Source organism: Varroa destructor, unplaced genomic scaffold, assembly GCF_002443255.2.
Source record: "Varroa destructor unplaced genomic scaffold, Vdes_3.0 BEIS01000002.1, whole genome shotgun sequence".
NCBI lineage: Eukaryota > Metazoa > Arthropoda > Arachnida > Mesostigmata > Varroidae > Varroa > Varroa destructor.
Genome location: NW_019211455.1, coordinates 36,385,265 through 36,407,319, shown reverse-complemented (window position 1 = coordinate 36,407,319; position 22,055 = coordinate 36,385,265). Strand labels below are relative to the sequence as shown.

The 22,055-nt window shown below is 39.1% G+C and overlaps 1 protein-coding gene across 3 annotated transcripts; it reads left to right on the top strand.

The window, feature by feature from the left end:
* The first annotated feature begins 5,471 nt into the window (after positions 1–5,471).
* Positions 5,472–19,586, top strand: LOC111245156 (uncharacterized). Of its 3 annotated transcripts, none has more exons than XM_022793115.2 (7): positions 5,472–5,795; positions 9,733–10,137; positions 13,554–14,158; positions 14,378–14,725; positions 17,172–17,435; positions 17,773–18,065; positions 18,270–19,586. In XM_022793115.2, the coding sequence occupies exons 1-7, from the start codon at positions 5,747–5,749 to the stop codon at positions 18,454–18,456; spliced, it is 2,151 nt and encodes a 716-aa protein (XP_022648850.1). In that variant the 5' UTR covers positions 5,472–5,746; the 3' UTR covers positions 18,457–19,586. The 3 variants fall into 3 exon arrangements, with proteins under 3 accessions (XP_022648850.1, XP_086837183.1, XP_022648847.1); XM_022793112.2 differs by lacking the exon at positions 5,472–5,795 and adding an exon at positions 7,624–7,996; XM_086981057.1 differs by lacking the exons at positions 5,472–5,795; positions 17,773–18,065 and adding an exon at positions 7,621–7,996.
* The last annotated feature ends 2,469 nt before the right edge of the window (positions 19,587–22,055 follow it).

The window sequence follows — 22,055 nt, the reverse complement described above, 5'->3', positions numbered from 1 at the left end:
CTTTTCTAAGAACTTTTTTACTAGGAAAGGACCTTATGCATACAAAGGAGAGCTCATGCAAACGTCTATCTTTGACAGCCATAAGCGTAGTCAATAGTGCTTATCTCAGCACAGTTGCCTTTCGTATCCCGCCTGTAACCAGAACAGAGCGACATTGCTTGAACGCCATCACCAACACAATTGTAGGTTATAATTAGGGTCCTATAACGCTGGATTCACTCACGCCAAGCTACAAAATGGGAACACACAAGTGCGCTTGTACCATAAAACTGTTCCCAGGCATGAACCTTTATGCCTATGCAATACTGCCTTGAAATGCAATAAGTTGCCGATCACGAAAACTTGATTGATTTATTATTTAACATTAATTATAAGTCAAATGCCCTTGTGCATGCCCGATTACTGCTTGGCTAGTAACTGTTGTTATGTGAGGTACCTTAACTTAATAAAGTAAAAGTTGCAATATTAGCACTTGAAAGCAAATCTTCACTTCGATGAAATTTTATGCTTTATCATTTCCGATAACGAAAAAATAAAATTGAATTTTATACTTGCGTTAATAAACACACAAAAACATTATTGTTTTTCGAGACGATCTAACTTGTTCTGCTTGACGACTCTTTTTTCTGCAATGATGCATATTTTACAATAGGATGAACGAATACGCGTGTGCGGCCATGCAAAATCAGCACTCGTTTTCGTCGCTCAACGACGAAGCTAAGATAGCCCGCTACGCTAGGAATTGATTTTGCCGAACCGAAATCGACGCAAGTGAATGATAATTGCTATCATTTTTTGCTAATAAATATATTTTGGTCGCATAAAAAGGATTTATAGGCCGAATTTGTCTCTGCGGTAAGGCACGAACCTAATTTTTCCCTAGTTTATTTCTACTGCATTTGACTTTGGAATACACGAGGATTAGCTGTCACAATTGCTTCTCTATATTAAGTCATAGCCCTGTTACACAAAGGTAGGCTCCCTGTGTTTTGACTTTTACGTTAGGCGTTGCTGCTTGGCATTCCGTAAGACCTCTGGCTCCTACGCAAGGGTAACCTAAGTATCATTATTCTTTTTAGTTGTGGTGTACTAGCCACCACTGGGCCACACTCGATAGGTTCGTATTAGAAGCACTGCTGCTATCTTAAGATGGATCTTAAAAAAGCTTTGAAAACTAATCCGCACCTTTTTCAAAGATATGTTGGAATATTTAAAGCCGTTGCCGGTTAAGAGTTTTTTTTTTAAACAAGCCTCCAAGCACATCATCTATATCAAGTAGAGAAGTTTGTAGATATAACTAACTGTCAGCTAAGATCACAGCTGAGTGATCCACTAATGCAGTAACTTAACGTAAATACAGGCTTGTCTTAAACATGAGACGCCGCAAACTTTTAGCTAGGCAAATTTTAGAACTTCCTAGAATAGGAGAAGAATCCAGTAGTCGGTAGGAAATGTACTTATGTGCATTTCATGTGAATCTAGCACTATTTCTTTTTGCCCTTTTGCGGTCACGCCTGTATACACTAAATTACAGAACGCTGAACTTCGCGTTATTAGTAGAACGCAACGATCGGCATATGTTTTTTCAAACTATTTCTAATAGAGACGAGCATAGTTTCTCAATGTGAATTCTGCCAGACGCGCCATCAGCTATAGGTTTCAAATTTTACCTTCCTGCAGCGAAAGCGGAATCGTTGATCATGCTCCTCGTTAGATTACCACGCTGTTCTGTCCTTGTTCTTCCTTGTAGCGGTATTATTCACTATTACTTTAGGTGCTCTTTTACGTTGCTGATATGAAGATCAGTGATATATCCGAAGGCATTCTTTATTGATCCGATAGTATCACGTTGGCTTAGCTTAACAAACGAGTGATCAACGTAAACCAAGGTTCACTATATTGTGTCCTACCTAACAGGTCACTGACATCGATCTGTTTAGGCATAAGTAACACGTGCTGACAGGGCTCTTGCGCGTATTCTGTGACCCGCTAGTTCACTGCTACTATTAGGACTCTGAAAACCGATAAAGTCAATCTGGATCGCGTGTGCTACATAAGTTAAATTGCAATAAATATATCCCGTTGGCAATCACCATTATCAGTACTGGTGGACGGTTTCGTGGAAATCAGATTGAATACAATGCCTGTGAATGCGCAACGCTTACTTCAGAGTATCTGTAGTTTATTATTTGGCGATAACGCACAGGTTCCATTAAGAGTTTGGCACCCGAGTTTGCTGGAACAAGTTAACGAAAAACTAAACAGTTACGTGTTTGCTGATACCTGGTTCAATAAGCACCAAGCACTAAACGGTTGGACCATCCTCGCCGAGGCATGGTAGACGCCCACAGTGTCGTGGAGATAGTTGAGCTTGAAAAACACGTATGCCACACACACGCACCCATATGCCATGAGTTACTTGTAAATATGGCGCGAAGTCAATAGGCTATCGGCGTAGTTGAAAAAATATCTAAGATACCATGGAATAAAATGAATGGAATGAGAAAACAAGTATATAATGAACTTAACTCAATGTCAACACAGAAAGTTCCCTATAATAAGAAACAGTGCAGCAGAAAACAGATAAAAAAAAACAAGAACAAACGCCTCATGCCTTTGAATTGTTGATTTTATTTTTTTTATACATTTCTCAGTAGATCATGTACTGCAGACGCCATATTTGTAGTAGCACGTATACTTTGAGATTAAAATGATAATAACAATTTTATGCATAATGTTGCTAATTTATCCATTGGTAATAATTGTAGAATTACAACAGTAAATATTTTAATTATTTGTATTAAAAACACCGCCGAGCATATCACAGTCCTTATCGATATAATTATTGGACTGCGCAGTCATAAGCAATTTGGTTCCAGAAATATTCTTTGTCAAAAAAAGAAAATAGGGCGAGATTGTGGCATAACCTCTAAGAGACCCAAGCGCTAGATGTTCTTAGCCCCACAGATGTGAGGGTTTGCGCCTGCATCAGATCATTGTTAAGGTACGTTCATCTCGCGTTATTGCATAAGCTTTCCGTCGCCTCCTCGTGTTAATTTACGATGTCCAGGGGCATACGTATCAGATGTACCCTCAAACAAATGTTTTGCTGCCAGCATCGTTGGTTGCTGCCTAGTCGAAATTAACATTCAGTCGGAGTTTTTCGTGGGCAGTTTTTTACGTTGTTTGATCCCACCCTCTTCTATTTGGCCCATTGACCGTCTTTGTGGACGCGTCGACTCAAATTGAGCCATTCCAGAACTGAGCGGCGCTTTCCAACTACGCTTCATTATCTTTACGCGTAACCCTGCGCAAATGAGCAATCAGGCCCACTTTTGTGGATGAGTTTGGTGTAAGCCTAGTCAAGGACTCCCGATGATTTGCCGACTTTGTCCCCGCGAGCATAGAACACTGTTTCTAGGGTAACAACCTGTAGCAGCAACTCTCATTGCTTTCGTCGCAGGCAGCCATTTCCACGACGCAGAATTTCCACGCGTTTCTTTAAATAGAAGGTATTTTTGAAATCTCCAAAAGCAGTATTTGTTGCCGTTTTGAAGGAAAGCGCGTGCGGTGTACATTGTACGTTAGGCGCCACCTTTCGTTGCACATGGCATTTGGCAAAACGGCAGATGATTTTCTAGTTCAATACGATTGATGAACTGATATAACAAACCGTTACGCATTTAGGCAGCTAGTTCTGTCAGAAGTTTTCATAGATACCTTGTTTATCGATCAAGGGCCAGATGTAATAATTTATCAGATAGAGTTTCTCTTCAGCATGGTGACTATCTCTTGCTAGTTTCAAATGACTTTTCCATTGATATGAGGCTCTAGACTTACTAGTATTGCGACTCAGATCGTTGACTAATATTGCTAAAATGCTTTTCATTCGACCCTGCCGTTATCAGCGGAAACCTGTTAAAGCTACATTCTGTATGCGCACATAGTGGAGAGTTGGAATAGACTACACTGTGTAAAGTACCGTTATAAGGGAAGGTGTTAGCGGTCAGAGTTGTTGCCACACGCAAAGAGTACTGTAAAAAAAAAACTTGAACTAAATAATAGAACTATTTTGTTCTATTCTAAGAGATGCAGCAGGAACTCCACATGTAGCAAACGCCCATAGTTACCTAATTTAGGCTAAAACGGAAACACGTGCATATCAATTTGATCCAAAGTGTTTGGTCCAGATCCGCCCCGTTCTTGATCGTTTTCCCCATAGGGCTCCTCCTAATTACAAAAATGTCTTAAGATCTGTTTACTAAACATGCTTTACTCTACTATTTCGGTCATTGTACCTGATTTGTTTGCATCGAACATATTTGCCGATTGTTAGGACAGATGTATAAGAAATAAAGGAAAGTATCACATGTTAAGAAATCATCACCCTTCAGAGTTCGCTTACAACGGCCTGATATATCCCGCTTACAGGTGTCATATTTTTTATTATTTGCTTTTTAATTTAGGGGGAAAAAGTATTTATAATAACAAAGCAACTTCGCGCTCAATTAGTAACAGACAAGTTACTATTTCGTCTTAGTTATTTGTGAGGTAATTGGCCACTTAAGCCGGTCTGTATTTGAAATAATGTACTGTCGACGCATGCGGATTTACGCTGGGGACCAACCGTCTGAAACAATGTTCAAAAACATTATTGAACGCAAATATCGATTAACTTAGCCTTCTGATTATAGGGAACTGTTGACAGAGGATTAAAGTCACTAATCTACAGGTTTGGTTGAATTGATTCTCCCTACTGTAGTCGTTGCCGCCATATAAAGCTGTTAAATCGAAGGTTCTTTTTTTTAACATAGTATTGAAGATGATCATATTAATTATCGATAAAGACACGAATTCTAGCGGGTCGCAAGCTAGTAATCGAAACTTAATTATTAGTCATATGATATCAAAGAACGCACAGGTCTCAATTTTGTATCTTTCTTCTTCTTCTTTTGTATCAGCTACAACTCGACATAATTAATAGGCGACCCAAACCTCTACGACACTTTTAGCATTCGATCTAATCCCAATAGTAGCGCATGTTTTGATTAGGCTGAATACTATGGTGATAAGCGACAGGCAGTCTCCTCACGTTAGTCCATTTCGACGGGATCATGTTGCCAACTTTTGGATGTTGTACAGGAAACTCTTTGTTTTCGTGCCGGATATCAATGCTCGGAGCAAACTGGTAACAAGAATGCGTGGGGGAGGCTAGTAGACTCAATATCAGAACAAAGTAAAGCATATCAAGAGGATAAGGTAGAATATTCTCGGGTTGTATAACGCGTTCGACGCATTGACTCTCTCCTTTGACATTAATGTTTTTCTCCAATTTTAAGCCTGTTCAATACATGTTTTAAAATGCGGCCATCAATGCTTCCAGATCTGCCGATCTGTTCATCTCGTGCGTTTAAATGACATACGAGTACGATACACTGTGATGTCCCTCTGATCCCCTGTAACAATTGAGTGCTCTTCATCAGGTGTAATACTAGTGCCGTTCATATAGCGATGATTAGCAAACGATGATGCAGGACAAACATTTAAAGAAGCGCCAGAAGCTTTGATTACGGACTTCATAAGTGTCTGCGTGCGACTATAAAAAAAGCCAACATTTGACGGTTGTTCTCATAATCTGGCTGCAAGGCCGAAACTTGTGTGGGTCTTTTAAAGTGTATATGGAACAAGAGTAAAACGCGAAAAATGGATAGCAAGGAGCTACATTAAATTTACAGGCCGATGTAGAATGTCAAGGAGAGAGTTGACATCACGGACCACTAGTACCGAAAAGCAAGGTAATTGACTCCGAAGACCTAACTATTTTTCAGTGCAGCCTTTACTATGTTTATTTAATGAGTTGCCGACATTAATTCAGGTTACTAAGAGCATTTGTGTATTGAATAAATCATGCATACTTTCTTTACACGTTAGTTAGAAAAATTATATTAATGCTCTTTACATGGATTGTTGCCGCGTCTTGCCCATTCTTGTCAAAAAATGATCGCAGATTTAAGTCAATAGTGGTTAAGCGATATGACAAATCTATTTGATGAGAAACAGCAGCTTGGTTTTGAAAAACTAAACCATTGACAGTATTTACATGATGCGGAGGTTTAGTTGCGGGCAAAATATGGGCTGGACCAAATCATCTACTTGTACCGATTCTGCACATTGGATTTATGTTCCTATGAAATTTTACAGGCGATTTAATTTTAAGCGACTTTGTACCCGTAAGTGATGCAATCCACAAATTTTGTTTTATTGTTACCTCAAATAAACTTCTCCTGTGGGATTAGACTTAGCCGTAAACAGGCCACGTGTATAGGTTAAGTTGACTAACTACATACAAACGTAAAAGCCAGTTTGTTTCTTTGGAGACGCCAGCATTTACGGCGCTGGAGCACTTTTAACTGAAATGTAGTGACCCATAAAAAGCTGGATTCTTTCCTTTTAGCTGTGTTTATCTGTATGTTTTCGTACGTTTTCCATTTAACTGTGTTCCGTAAATCTGATTCGAAGTGTAGCGTTATGCAACTTACTCAGGTAACCTTAGCCTGTGCATAAGTAAAATAAGAGAGGTCAAGTAATAAACTTAAATTTGTCTTAGGGGTGTTGTAATGGTGAACTTAACTATTTGTAGTCATTTGGGTTTGCCTTGTGGTAATTCTGCCTTCACTTTTAGCCCAGAAAACGACCGATGTCCATTCATAGGAGTAACACAGTTTTACGACACGAAACGTACGACCACTTAATCTGTTCCACATAATCGACGGAACGTCATTGAAGACAACAAAAAAAGAAAAAGTAGTGATTATATTTCGTTTTTTATGGCTGATGACTATTCTACACGAGGATAACGAAGCTAAATCTTTACTATGAGTGCGTTGTTCATCATCGCCTCTCCGGGTGTAAAAAAATCAGATCCAGTTAGCACAAAGGCAGCAGTGCTAGGGCAGGCAGCCTTTTATACCATGTAGTTGGGTAATTCAAGTTGAGGGTGAGTCCGTAATCTGTACAAGAACTTAACAATGAGGTCTCGTTAACGATTCCCCAACGGCAGTACAGCTGGTTAGTTATTACTAACTCGTTGGTTTTTTATAGGATTCACCTTATAGAAAGGAAGGCATACTCGAAATACTTGACACAGAATAGTGTGGGCCCAGAACTCTTGATCGATCTTGGTAAATGTAACTATACTATATTACATGGTACTGAATTCCTAAGTGAAGGTTGTACTCTGTGACAACTTGTGGATCAGTGCCGCATACATTTCAGTTTAGGGCACGTTGATTTATATAACGGATGAGACGAACAGGGCTCAGATGTGTAAAAAAGATAATGTAAGAACTTGAGTGATCAGCTATCCTCTAGGTGTCCCTGACTTTGACCGCCGATTGAATAAGCTGAGCCTTCAATTAGCCTAAACTGTTTATAGCAAAGTAGCACTAATCCTTGTTGACAGCGACTATCATCATCGGCCAGCATCTTAGCACGTTGGCGCCATTAATTTTAAAATGCGCGTTGCCATTTAACATACTGGCTAGACGATGGCACGCACCAACACACATTAATCATAATTCATAACACATAGATATCAGCTAATATAATAATAATAATCACTTTGTCGCGGCAGTGGTGGCGGCAGAACTGCAACAGCAGCGCACTGATTAAGCAGCGGAAATCTGGTTGGTGTTAGCAAGATGGCGGCGGTAAACCTCTTGTCGTCGTATGGTTTTTTCTAGTCGAACGAAGTGTGCGTTGGTTAGCTGAACTTTTGTGATCGAACGTGCCCTGCAACGTGATTTGGTTAAGTTACATTGGACGCCAGCGTCACATCGATAGCGCTGACACTAACCCTGTCGACGATCACCGAAAGCTCATCCACTAAACACGATGGAAAACAATTTGAAGGCTTTGTTTGAGACACGCAGCCCTCCACCGGATTCCAGGGAAGAGGTTTACGATAGTTTCAACGAAGAGACCTTCGGTACCATGGGTGAGGCAAAGAGTACCTCATTTTATTTTTCTGTTTTCGTGTAAACTCCTGCAGACCTTTGGACTAAATCATTCGTACACGGTTAACCTCGTAGCTACAGCGTCACAAGCTTGCCTATAACAGGTCTCATTTGGAAGGCTTATCAACATGTCTTTTATAAGTAGCAACTAATTTTTATAGAAACTTGAATATTCTTGTTTTTAGGTATTTGAGGGTACAAAGTGCTTCCTTAAATAGAGCAAAGTTCAACTAGAACTGTCGACTTAACTTTTTTATGCCGTGTTGGATATTGTAGAAGGTTTGCATAATTCCACTATTCGAATATCTGCTTTATCTAAGGTCTGGTGGTGTAGAAAGTGTGCAGATAAAACATCTGTTTAGCTCAATCTTAGTCTACTGTAAACATTTACGCATCGAACCGCTAAGGTGCCTCAATCACGATGATCCACATGCATACACTTCTCATTTTGGACGCAGCGTGTAAGGTCAATCGGTTAGGTTATTTGGCGGCAGTTTAAAAGCTGTGGTCATTGGAGATGCGTTCGTTTGTATTGGTTCATTACACGTAAAAGCTATCTCGTCCTACAAGCAAAGTAGAGCTTTTCTCGAACATTCGTTTAAAAAAAACGCCGAAACTTTTTTATAACGCGGGTTCATCAGTCACCGTGTTGGTCAAAATGGACATCTAATTCACATGTATTTCAAGACATATCGCTGTCTACCATGTCGGACGCCGTGTCCTGTTTAAGACATATAGCTGCTTTTCCTTCGAAATTTTTGCTGCAAAGGCTATTTTGAAGAGACCCGTTTGCCGAAGAGATTCTATACCAACATTTTATGACGTTAATATAGCCGCGTATAATTTAAAAGGATTTTAAAACGATTCTAAAGGGGAAAGAACAACTTTCTTTAACGAGATAAATTTAACGAAGTAGCGTACTGTTTAGTTTCTAGCTGACTTATATCTTACGTTCGGAATCAATTTAGACTAATCTGCGGTTTTTCACATACTAATAGAAATGCACGTCTTTAATCATACGTATATAACCACAAGAGCAGATGTCTAACCCGTAACAACTTCGTAAATTATTACAGATCCATAAGTATAGATACCATAAAAATTGCAAAGACATGACTTTGATAATGAACTATTCATTTTTTTAGAAGTCTCTTCGTCGTGCTCTAACGATACAATCTTTTCGTGAAATTAGTACGAAAAATCCGCTACGAATTGTAGGAAGTATTACTCCATCGTAATTCGAATACTAGATTCGAATAACTACAAATTACTATCTGATATAACTGGTGTCAATAGCTTAGATTACCTAAAGGACTCACATTTCATAGGTAAATGTTGTAAATAAACGTAAAAATATGAATGTTCATTATGTCCAGTTCTATCAATTAACTTTATTTATGAAACTAATTGGGCTCATACTGAAGATCTGTTTGTTTTCTATTGGGGATAGATTTGGAAACGGCCATCTTCATTTGAGTTATTACCGTTTATTGAATCTAAAATTATTTCGGTTACTTTAAGTCAATGTATCGTAAACGGTACTATTGAAGGAGAAATGCATACATACACAAATTTCTTCTTATTGATTCTTTATTAAAAGTATTTTGTTGGGCTTAGCCCCTTGTTGGGAGCAAACGTATTCTAAACAACGTTGAAAAAAGTAGTCCCAGGATCCCCAATCAACAGTGCTAATAAATGGGTATGCTTATGCTTTTAGAAACTTGGGAAGAGGGTGAATTTGAGTCAGGTAGCACACTGACGATATCAAACGGTGCCGAGACGGATGGTGATTCTGCAAGCTTAAAAGAGAAAGAAGCCGATGATTCAGTCGAAGAGGTCTCGGGACGATGTTCGAGGCGTGCTGGAGTCGATGACAATGATCAAGAGAAAGACAATATGGCGTTTTTGATTGATTCAACTCTTTCGCATCTAGGCCTGGATTTCACGATGCAGAAACAGGACGGCAGTAGCTGTGGAGCATTAAAAAAACTCTACGGGAACCGGCAAAGCGCCACCGAGGAATTGGAGGGACTCGCAGGTCGAGAAATGGGCGACTCTCTTGAGCAGTTACCTCCCGACACGGAGGAAAATGAGTGGACTATAGGAAAGCAAAAATCAGAAGGTAAGTTCGATCATTTTTACTTATAAAATCCTGTAGCCGCTAAATTGCACTAGATAATTTACTACTAAATGTCTACCAAAAGATGTGTGCAGCAATAATGACAAGCGTTCGGTTCAAAAACCAAACGCAAGACCAAAACATTTGCTGTTTGGTTTACGAAAGGTCGATCGATACACAAAGCAAAGTCACCAAGTCACTTGGTTTTACGTACGCCGCTTCGGGCTTCAATACTAAAATTAGCTCAGTCAAATTCTATTCACAGGAAGAAAATCAGAAAGTGAATTATAGATTTAATAAGTCGGAAATGGAGAAATGGAGGTGAAAGGCAATACGAAGTATTTAAATGAAATAGGTAATGATTTTTCATGTTTTGTGCGTGTAGCATGCTACGCGCAAACTAAGTAAGGATAGTAATTGCTTCCGTAGCGTGTTGACATTGTAGAAATGTAAACATACCTACATATACGAATTTTAAAAAGGGAAAATGTTTAATTGACTAATGTCTACCAGAACAAGGAAAAAAATTAACCTATCATTACGGGAAGAGGACGAGCGCAAATCTATCTATATGCCTAAGGGCATAGATAGACGATAAATGCTTAGGATGTCCTTGTTGAAGCATATTAGGTATAGAGCACTATGAACATTTAAGTAAGGTCTTGTAAGATGATCACATCCTTCATGGCTGTGAACCTCAATGCGCTAGGTGACTGATCACTATTATCATCATAAGATTTCCATACATTCGTTAACATAAAGTATGGGGAAAAGTTTACCGCAATAGTTACAGATACAAATCTCTCTTGGCTAACCTTTGTTTCAAACTGTACGATGAAAGCAACGTGCAGCGGACCTATTGTTAACAGTGAACAAGCTTATTTTTTTAAACAGAAATACTTTCAGCTTTTGCAGATTATCATCCACGCTACAAAAAACTGAGAATTAACATTAGGCATTTTCCCTTCATATTCTTCATCGCATCCTTTATTTGCGTCTTCTTCTGTTCAATTAAGTTCTTATTTTTCTAATGAAATATTAACTATAGAGATTTTAGTTATCTCCTGTGATGTTATCTACGAAAGAGTTTACAAACGTTACTTTTTATAGATAGGTCTTTCATCGAAAGTTTGTATTATATCTAAATATAATAGCTTCTCGTGGCGTTATGCTACTTATTTAAAAGTAAAGTTTGCTAATATTTTCTTTAGGACTTTATATAACATCTCCCAAAATTTCAAAAAGAAAACATTTCCATCTTATCATATCCATTCCGGGGGCATGTCTTTGAATCATGCCTAGGAGATCGGAGGCACATGTGGGATCAAGTTGTTGTCTGTAGCCCATCGTTGATTACAAGTGGATAAGAGTGAGTGGCACGTCTTTTAAGCTTCTTCTATTTGACCTTCTTAGATGTGTTTAGAGCATGCGTCGTAAGGAAGCTTAGTCTGGCGATGATTGAATAGTAATGACCGGACTAGAAAACGATAATCATCAGTCCATATTTTGTTGCTGTTGTGAAGTAATGTGCTAGCGTTAAAAATATTCACTTTGAGGATACTCAAACCACATTGAAATTTTAAAAACACTCAGGTAGGTCAGAGTCGCCATATTATATAATTCAGTTGCATCATAAAGTAGGTCAATACGACAATCCAATATCTTTTCGAAAATCGACCGTTCTTTTGAACTTGGTTTTCGTACGCGCACAGCTCAGCAATTACCGCGAGCAAGGCACGCGGTTGTAAGTCGTGTGTGGTGACTGATCATTGTCTGATGAAAAATTGAGAGGATCTGAATAATTTTCACCTTGCATAAAACAAGACGATAGTTCGGACTTTATATGATATTAGTCATAATTTAAGACTAAAATTATGCTTGACGACCACACGAAGTCAAGCTTAGCGAGCACCGTAGCACCATATCGCTTACGGCTATGGATGCTTATAGTTGTCCAATCTGTTACAACCTGTGCGACCTCAGAAAACGTGTGTACTACGCGGATAAGTTAGTGATGTTTATTCTTTAAAAAAATCGTAAAAATATTTTTAACACGGACTGGTAATTTGGAAGCTTCTAGATTCAACTAGCTATGATTCCAAGATTCTAATTAATCAGATCTAGTTATATCAACACCGAAATGCTCTAAATGTGTATACCCTAAATAATTTGCTTGTTTGCATTGTATGCCCATTCAAAAAGTTGTTACTCTAGGTTTTAGTCTTAATTTATTGTTTCAAGTTGTAGCAATACCGAACTTGGATTCTACCCACCATGTATCTGAAAATTGCGTTTATAATAAAATTTCCCATATATTGCCACATAAACTCCCAGTTGTATTGTCAAACGCCATTTGTATCAATATTTATACATTTTTAGATAATTTTAGGTTCACATATTACTGCGAAGCTTGCCGAATATACCTTAAAAACACGCAGTGCCAGTTTAGCGTGTCCAGTCAAATTTTACCTGACGCGTCTACTAGAAAGCTCATTTAAGAAGCGATCAGTTCATATCTACGGTAGAAACTGCGGCGTCAGCGACAATTAACAGCCTATAATAATAATGTATGTTTATCTCCAAGCAGTCGCGAAACAAAAAAGGCAATTATGTTACCCAAAAATTTACTTTAATCGTATGTATATGTATATATTGACATTTATACTTCGTTAATGTGTAAATAGAACAGGCTAGTTGGTATAATTATAGTTTCAAATACATAAAACTACCTGTGTCTTTAGCACATAATTATTACACCAGCTATATAAATACGTCAGCTTTTGTTAGCTTAATAAGTGTTTCTGTTAATAAGTGTGTGTGTGGGTTCAAGTATATAATCGCTGCTTCTTACATGCTATCAGTCCTTTATCAAGCGTGTATGATTATCTGTCCCATAATCTTTTGAAGCCATCAGTTTTATATTATATCTACTATGTACATTTCATAATAATACAATAATAGATATATCTATTATATAAATTTAATCGGTCTCCATCAAGGGACGTAGGATAAGACGTAGATAAGACATAAGACATAGGCCGGTCTGATTCTTAACGGCTTCATATCTCTTAGTACGAATGACAGCTGAAACTGGAGATTGTGGTTAAAAAATGCACACGTAAATGTACGCGTTAGCTGACGCCGTCACAATGGCGAAGTGTTGCTTTACAAACAACCCATGCATTCAATGAAGAAAGTTGTCCTCAATTTCAGACACTAGTTGTTGCACCAGTTAATGAGCATAATACGTAGCAGTTATTTTATACCGGAATAATTGTTGTTATCAAGAGCAGGTTATATCGAAATAACTTCCAAACATCTTAACATCCGCTTGCATGCACCGCTACTTAATTGTTCTTATTGATTTTAGGAATTTATTACATCAGGCTAAACAGTAAATAAATATTTGTGTATCGCAGAAAATTACCGGGAAAATATTAGTCGTAGCAGCCTGCATCAACAACGATCCGTTATTGATGCTGACGATGGTCCTGCTCCTCAACGTGAGTCAGTTCACCAGATCTCTTTTGAAAGAGGCGATGCTGATCGCGTGGTTGTTGGAGGAACGGCACCATTGGTGTCCCCTCGTCGGGGCTCAGGCAGGTTTGATGGTGGACGTGCCGAGCGCGGAAATGGTCATTACTGTCGTCGCTTTAGTGGACCGAATGCTCCTAGTCACGGCGGCAGCGGCGGAACAGGTCAGAGCGGGAATGCAATTTCGATTCGGCCTGAAAACTTCGACCTACGCAACGTCGAGACGTTTGGTATCGAAGCAGTCCAACAACACATACACGACCATCATCCTAACAATACCAATAGCAACAGCAGCGGCGCTCCTAGCAGTACTAACAACAACAGCAGCAGCAACAGTAACAATACTAACGCCCCCAATAGCGGGGTAAATAATAACAGCTCTGATTGCAAATGGGACGGAAACGGGACGAGTGGAGGAGGAGGAGGTGGGGGAGGACAACAACACTCGGGTCACGCATCCATTGCTGCTGCTACGAATCCGGTTACCAGAGTAGGATACATTTTTTGTTTCGCTTTCCTTATGATGTCTTACAATTTCTTATGTGTGTTTTGTTATTAAAATGTTTAGTGATTCCAAAAAAGCAGCTAACTGTAACATTCTTAATTACTCTTATTATTCTTACTACTATGAGATGGATTACATAGTAAATACGATCACGATAATGCAACTCAACACATACACTCTGTTGCTTGTTTGTTTGCTTCCTAGACTTCACGTAGCTGTTCACGATACGACCCAGATGGTTCTTCCACGAACCCTGCCAATTTCGGCGGTGAGAGGGGAGATAGTCGTGCAAGACTGCCCGAGATTCGAGATCCTCGCATGTACGACTTTTACATGGAGTTGTGGCAAAGGATGCAGCAGCAGGCTGCCGCCGAGGAAAGTAACTCGATCATGAACAATAGCAGCAGCAGTAGCAGCGGAATTAGTGGCGTCCACAGTCATCTCGGCGCAAGCAATAACAGCGGAAACAGCAGCCATAACACTTCCAGTAGTAGCGGCAATCATTACAACATTAATGGCGGCATTGGCGATTCCCGTTTAGCTGGCGGTCCGGTTAGTTGCTTTCCATTGTTGATTCCCTATATAAATGCTCAAGTGTTTTTTCTTTCGTTGCCATCGTTCATCGCTAAGTATTCTCTTCTTGTGGCTGGCAACAACAGCACTTCCAACGCCTGCTTTGTTTCACATTTTTGTCAGCTTCCTGGAATATTTGTTCCAATACAGACAAGTATTCATTAGCAAAGCTGATTCACGGCGATTTGCAAGCCACTTTTAAATAGTTCGTCCTCGCTGCACATGTCATACCTACCATAGCTATTTCCGCGGCCTTTGAATTCAGCGAGAGACCATTAGGATGCATATAAAATGTTTTTGACACAATATAGTGGAAAAACTAATTCCTGAGCTCCAACTTTGGCTATACATATAGAGTAGTAGACACAGTACGTGCCAAAATTATTCGATTAAAATAAAATATAGTTTTACGGGCAACCAATCATTAAATAAGTTGAATCCAGTATGTTGTGGTAGTTGCTTCATTTTTTTCTTAATGTCGTGCACGACATAAATCATACAGTCAGAGGCAAAAAACGTCAAATGGCCGAGTTCATCGCTAAGTTAAGATGCTTGTTGGCCTAAGTTTTCGAATTACTAAGAACATTATCGAAAATACTTGCTTTACATTTAAGGCGATAAGTTTTCTTAATTACACAATAGCATAATTAGTTAAAATTTCATCAGCCAAAATGAGTTTCCTTCCTGTTCTTCCACCGCTTAGGTTGAAAACGATGCTAAGCAAAATATACTATGTGGACACAACAACCGTTTGATCTGTACGTTTCAGCAATTCCTATGCGAATGTATCATAGTAAATGGATTATTCTGAAAAATGGTACTGCTCTATAGCGCGCGACATTTCAGAACGCTTTTTGTTTTCGAAACATATAGATACAATACACTCAAGTACCGTCACTCATGTTTATGGCAAAGGAATCGCAGTGAGCAATGGAAAATAGGGAAATACGAATATGAGTCCATTTGGAGTCTATAACAGCCTAGCTCGCTGTATAAACGTTGTATTTGGTCAAGTATATTCTACTAGGAACACATCGAGACGTTGGTTTGAAGTATTCCAGGGTGGAAATTTAGGGTACCTAGTGAGTCTCATGGAAGACTTTTGCAAAAGTAAATAAGTGAAAAGTGTTGCCAAGTTTGATGGAAGAATACATCCCGCCGGTGCAGCTGATATAATGAAAACAGTTGTGCGTACTGCGATGTGAACAATTTATTAAGAAGTTACTAAATTTTGTATAGAACAATATCTAGTTAGGTATTAGTTATAAATAGCACCCAGTTGGAAGTCCTGCATCTTTGCCACCGTAAAACTTGCTGTGTGAGGTCGAGCGTTCGCGTGTAATAAAAGTGCCTTAACTTTGTTACCTAATTTTATTATCTTCTCGAATTACTAACAAAACGCCTCAGCCATAATCGACGAACCAGGACTTAGGAGCTGTAGTGGGTAACATTTCCACTAGGCCGCTTGACAGATACCAAAATCTTATGCAACTGTACATGAGTCATAAGTCGTTGTAGTGCGAGAGAAAAAATGTTTTATTCCCCTTTCAAATCATTGTGGTAGTCATTTTGCAGTTGTTTATCTTATTAATTTAACTGGGAGAATTAATATGATATTGTTATTTGCATCAAATCGAAGTGTTTACAATCGTGCGCTTGTATATAGGTCGGCTTTCATCAGAGCTCTCAACAACAGTTCGTTATTGATCCACTGAGCATTTCTAAAAGCTCATGTTCGAAGTCAAAATTTCGTTCCTGTTCATAACGGTTCACAAGATTTTTAGTAGTAGATCGCTCACCGAAAAACAGGCGATCTGTCTTCGTTACCATAGTTCCAAGATAGGTTCTGACTGGTGATTTTAGTAGCTCACTGCAATTCGCCCACTAAAAAACGAGTAATAATATTTTAATGAACTATTTCAATTTCCAAGCAATGCAAATACATGTCAAAAACAGAAATAAGCCAAGTGTCGCATCGTCATAAAAAGCACTATTCTTGCGTTTCATAATAAACGACCCAACATGTACCCGTGATGGCCAAGTACGTAACAAATTTGCCGACCTTTCTTAATCTGAAGATGCAGAGAAACTGATGCATTACGATAAATCGGAGAGCATGTGTGAGCTGTAATCACAGTAATTTTAGTAGCAAAAAGACATAAAATCGACTTGTGATATGTAGACGAGACTAACTGAGCATACTTGATTTATAATCTTTGTACTGCATTTTCTGGAGATGCTAGACTTACGTTCCTATACTTATTGATCTATTGATTAATCACCTGTTTGGCTTATTGCTAAGACAAAATCTCAAATTTGTAAAGCTAAACTTAAGGCCTAGTCACAGATTATTACGTACTGTATTCTTCTTGTGTCCTTATAGTGAAATGTTTACTAATTTGATTTTATTGTTGTCAATTATTAGCGACGCTCAATTGATCAAAGAACGGGCGACGTTCATTTTGAAACCCAGATGACGGAGTTAAAACACAAGGTATGGGAGCAGCTCGAATTAGCTGCAGATTTAGGACCAGTCATCGATATCATGGAGGATGTCTTTGATAGGCTGGTTGATCCCACTGAGCCACCCTCAGCGGAAGATCGTCTCAAGGCTCTTCGGAAGCTTGCAGATAATGTCTTACCAGATAACGTCTGCAATCTCGTTCGACTTGTGCATTCCCGAAGACTGGTGAGTTTTAAATCACAGTTTAGTCACTAATGGTGCCGGCTTGTAATTCACCCACGAAGTATCAGTTTCGAACTGCAGTAGCTGCGTACATAACTCAATTCGAACTTTTTAATTCATTGCTGCAAAATTTTGTTGACGAGTATGAAAATCCTCCTTATTACTTAAAGACTATTCAAAATCGATACCCACGATTTTCAGAAACAGCAAATCTGTCACAAGTGTGTTATTAGGTCAGAAAAAGAAATCGCGTCAAATAACAGGGTTAACCAAAACAGTACATTTCCAAAATTTCTTTTTTTTTTGAGATAGGGTCTGTAAAAAGAATGTTTCGTTACAGGTAATGTATACACTTGCTCATCTTTGGTCAGAGGTATCTCTGCGTGATCATGTACTGGAATTGGTTAGTATAATGTTGCGTCGCCTTGATACGCTGCTGGTTAGCGACGGGTCTGATATGGTATTCGCTCAAAAGCAACAGGTGTTTGCGCGTATTTTCCACGGGTGCACAATGGAGCAACTGGTCTCTCTCACCACTTGTCTACTGAAGGCGCCAGCAATGGCCGTTGAGTCCAAACTTGGCCTTTTCTTCATTGGTCGAATCCTTGAATGTGCTGAAGACTCGGAGCTTAAGTAAGATAATTGAACCTTACGACGAAAGACTTCATAAGTGTGGGCCTGTGATTGTTTCACGATGTTTGTCGACAGATAGTTATTTATGTAGAATAGATTTTTGCTTCTTCACAATTCTCTTAGTGAACAGAAAATTTTGAAAACTTTCCAACGTTTTCACTGTAGTTTCTTGTGCTCACATAATTGTTTTTTTTTTGTTTGCAGTCGCCTACCCGCTCATTGGGTGGAGAAATGCTTGCCAAAACTATTGCAGCATCTGGCAAGAGTTCCAAGGGCGGAAATTGTACATGAACTGGTAGGCGCTCGAGCTGTGGAGCACATGATAAGAAATATGGACGGAGTGAGCTTCATGCGTGCAGTTCATGCTGCTAACCCGAACTCCTATCCTTAGGTAGGAGTAGAACATTGCCGCCTACTGCTTTCCTTTGCTACTTCTGCCACTGCAACTAATACTGTTATTGCTGAAGTTGTTTATGCCTATGCGTGATCGTTGATGTTAACCGTTCATTAAAGATGGGTCCATAGCTCGTATTTAGAACCCATCGTCTGTACTCATGACTCAATGTGCGCCGTGCTCTGGATAGCCATGAAGACTATTACCGACTGTTCTTCAGATCAGATCATAATATTCTATCTATCACAGTTACCTACTGTTAATTCCTATTGCTGCCATCGTTCGCACGTATTTGATGAAAGCTATGCAAGGTCATCGCCTGTTCAAAATGCTCCGAGAGGCATTAGTAAAATTTCAGTTTGTCCCCCTTGATGATAGGGCAGATGCCAACGATAAATGTCTAACAATGATGGCCAAATCGCTTTTCGTTGTCAACGGTGTGACGTACCATTCGTCGGCCTTACGGCTGGTAAAGGTGACCGAAGTTCTCCGATCCGACTACAAAGAAACTAGAGCATGTTTCGAAGTCAGAAAGATATAATGGCATTTTTCTATTTTTTCTCGATTCCTTTTGACCTTTTGAAATGTTAGCTATATTATAAAACCGAAACCTTACTTAAGAGAATGAGAAGATGTTATAATATAATTTGTAACCAAAAAATTTTTCATGCGTTAGTTCCAGGAAAGATTCCACAAAAAAAACATGCAAAAATAAGTGAGGGCCACGTAGTTATTTAATTATGGGAAAGCCCAGTCGAATAAATAATTTCTTCTGAGCGTTGACAGACCGACAGAATAATCAAATTCTACTAAGCATAGCAGCGCAACAGCAACTGGCAAACATAACTCCCTGGACTCGGCAGTGAGAATCTGTTAATCTACCAGTGAGTCTGGTAGACTGATAGATTCATAGTTTCTTTTTACTTTGGGAGTTACTATTAACAGTACATTATTAATAATTCATGCACACTGGACGGTGAGAGATAGTAGTAACTAAAAATTATTAGTGAGCAACAAAACTTGAAAGAAAAAGAGGCTTGCTTTGAATTTTTATCTTCACATTGCGTCCACCACCCTCCGAGAGATTAAGTGGTAAATAAAATGTTGAAAGGCTCGAAGCAAGATAAGGTTGCCTTTTAATTTCTTTAGGTAGCTTGAGTTTCCACATCCGAACATTCACAATCACATTTGTGTATTACAAGTTATATGCAGAAAGTGTTATCCAATGTAGATCAGTTTTCTTTTTGTTTCAGACCAGTGCCTATAACAAGGTAAACGTTTGCTTTTACCTAAATTCTTAGGAGAACAAAGTAAGTCAAACAACAAAGTAATATTCAACAAAGTCAACAAAAAGTAACATTTAGGATGGTTACAATTTGCAATAATTGCCACGAAGTATAATAATTTCAATTTGATAAAAAAAAGAAGTAATGGACATCTGAAAATCTATATGCTAAAAAACGCCAATAATTTACTCTTAGAAACAACTTGCTCTTGTCAACTTTACACCTATCACTAACATTGGTTTAGGACATGAATTTTAGAAACGCGGTTCCCTTAGGCTGCTGATTTCCCTTAATATCCCAACGAATTTAACTTCAGTGCACAGAAGCAGCAGAACTTGTTTCATTTTGAAGTCCTCAAACTGGAGCTTGACAGTTAATTTGATATCAACATTGTAATGAGTTAGAACCTTCTGCAACATTATGCAACCTTTCTATCATAGACAATGGAAGGCGTCTTCTAACGTATGGTGATTGTGTAGAAGAATACACATTTATAGAGCATGGAATGTCCGTTATCAGTTATGGTGTACTTTGGTTAAGAAGGCCATGGTTTTATTATTTTAAATAAAAACCTGACAGCTCCATGGTACAGTTCGATATAATCATTCACGCCAATATTCGTATGAAGATTTTCGCATTCAAGGTTTTAAAGCCTTATGAAGTTATATCGAACATAGTATATACAAATAGTAAGGCTCGGGTGAAAGTGATATGGTTGATTTGATCACACATTATATAAAAGCCATATGCCAAAATTCATTATAAAAATAAACAGTTTCTAAACCAAGTCTAAACCCCATCGGTAAAAATAATGATGTAAAGTGACGCTAGTTTTTCATTACTGCAGGCTTCCTAAAAAACATGCTGTAAGATCAATACACCAATGTTAACGGACAGAGCGCATAAAGTGGACACCGTCTTTGTTATTATAAATTAATAAATCGAAGTGATGGTTTCTAGATTCTTATAAAACCATACGTAACAGAAGGGTTAGAAACTGTCTTGGCTTGATGAGTCTATGATTTTTGTTTCCGGAAATTCCAGATACGTTGCTTCTTTCACGCTGAACTGCACGTCCCCATTACGCAGGATCTTGGTTCCCGTGACTGCGACATGCCGCATCGAATCGAAGTTGTGTTGTAGGTTCTCAGAGCCGCTGCGAAAAAAATCGCTTTGTTGATGTTTCGAATCATTATAGTACGGCAATGGCTTTTTATGCATTCGTACAAGCGCGCGAAACGTTCCGACAGCTTTCATCTATATGGCCTACCACAAGCGCCTGCTAATTAGGAATCTTGTAGAAGGTACTACAAAGAAAATTGAAGAGACTCAAGGACAGCTTTATTGGTGAGCTTGTTCAGGGCGCTACTGGCCTCTAGTCCGCCCTGATGCGGGCCACTAACCACTGCAAATAAGATCCGCTCATGGGTTAAGCTGTGCAGAGAACGCCTACCTGCTGAGAGAGTGAGTCTGCCCTGTGCTGCTCGTTATTTCAGAAGGTTCGCCACAGATCGTCTGAATGCACTGACCAGGTGGTCACGATGAAACGGTGTTATTGATAAGGAACTTCAGTGCACGTTGTCAGGAATAGGAAAGAGACCAGCCTTTTTGACATAATTGTGGGGGGACGGACTATCCTGCGAACTCCAGATATATTACTGAAAATACAAACAGATGTAACATAGAAACCAGGCAGTCGAAAGCAGTTTCTTTCTCTTGCTTCGCCACCTGAACCGTCTACAAGAGAGCCATCGGCTCGGCCTGCCGAAACAGAACCGACGACAGACCGCGATGGTTTTGAAAGCGGTACAAAAGCAAAGGAAAAAACGACAGCGAAAATGTAGCAGTAGCTCCCTTCAATGGAGTAAAACGGAATTCGAAGCACCTCAAACTCAGCGAATATGATCAGTTCTTCACTTAGTAACCGGTAAAGGGCTTTGCATAATCTGCTTGATGAGCTAGAAGGAAAAAGCGCTGATTTTGTTGTAATACGATAGCCAAATCTTGACCTACGAAACGACAGCCAGTTGTCACGGAGTCTAGTGGCAATGTCTCCATAGGGCGGATGCGGAGCTGCTCTAGTCATTTTTGGAGACTTCCATTTCTTCTGGTAGCCACTTCCTCAGCTTGTAACACTGTCAAATAAATGAATCTTTTTCAACATCCTTATTTACGGATCTTAAAACAGTGCGGCCCTTAGTTGACTCTTAACCTGGAATGTCTTGCAATAATAGCTATTGCGTTTTACTTTGGGGTACACCGCGAGTGTTGCAAGACGCGTAAACTTGGTTTCGTAGCAGAGCAATCTTC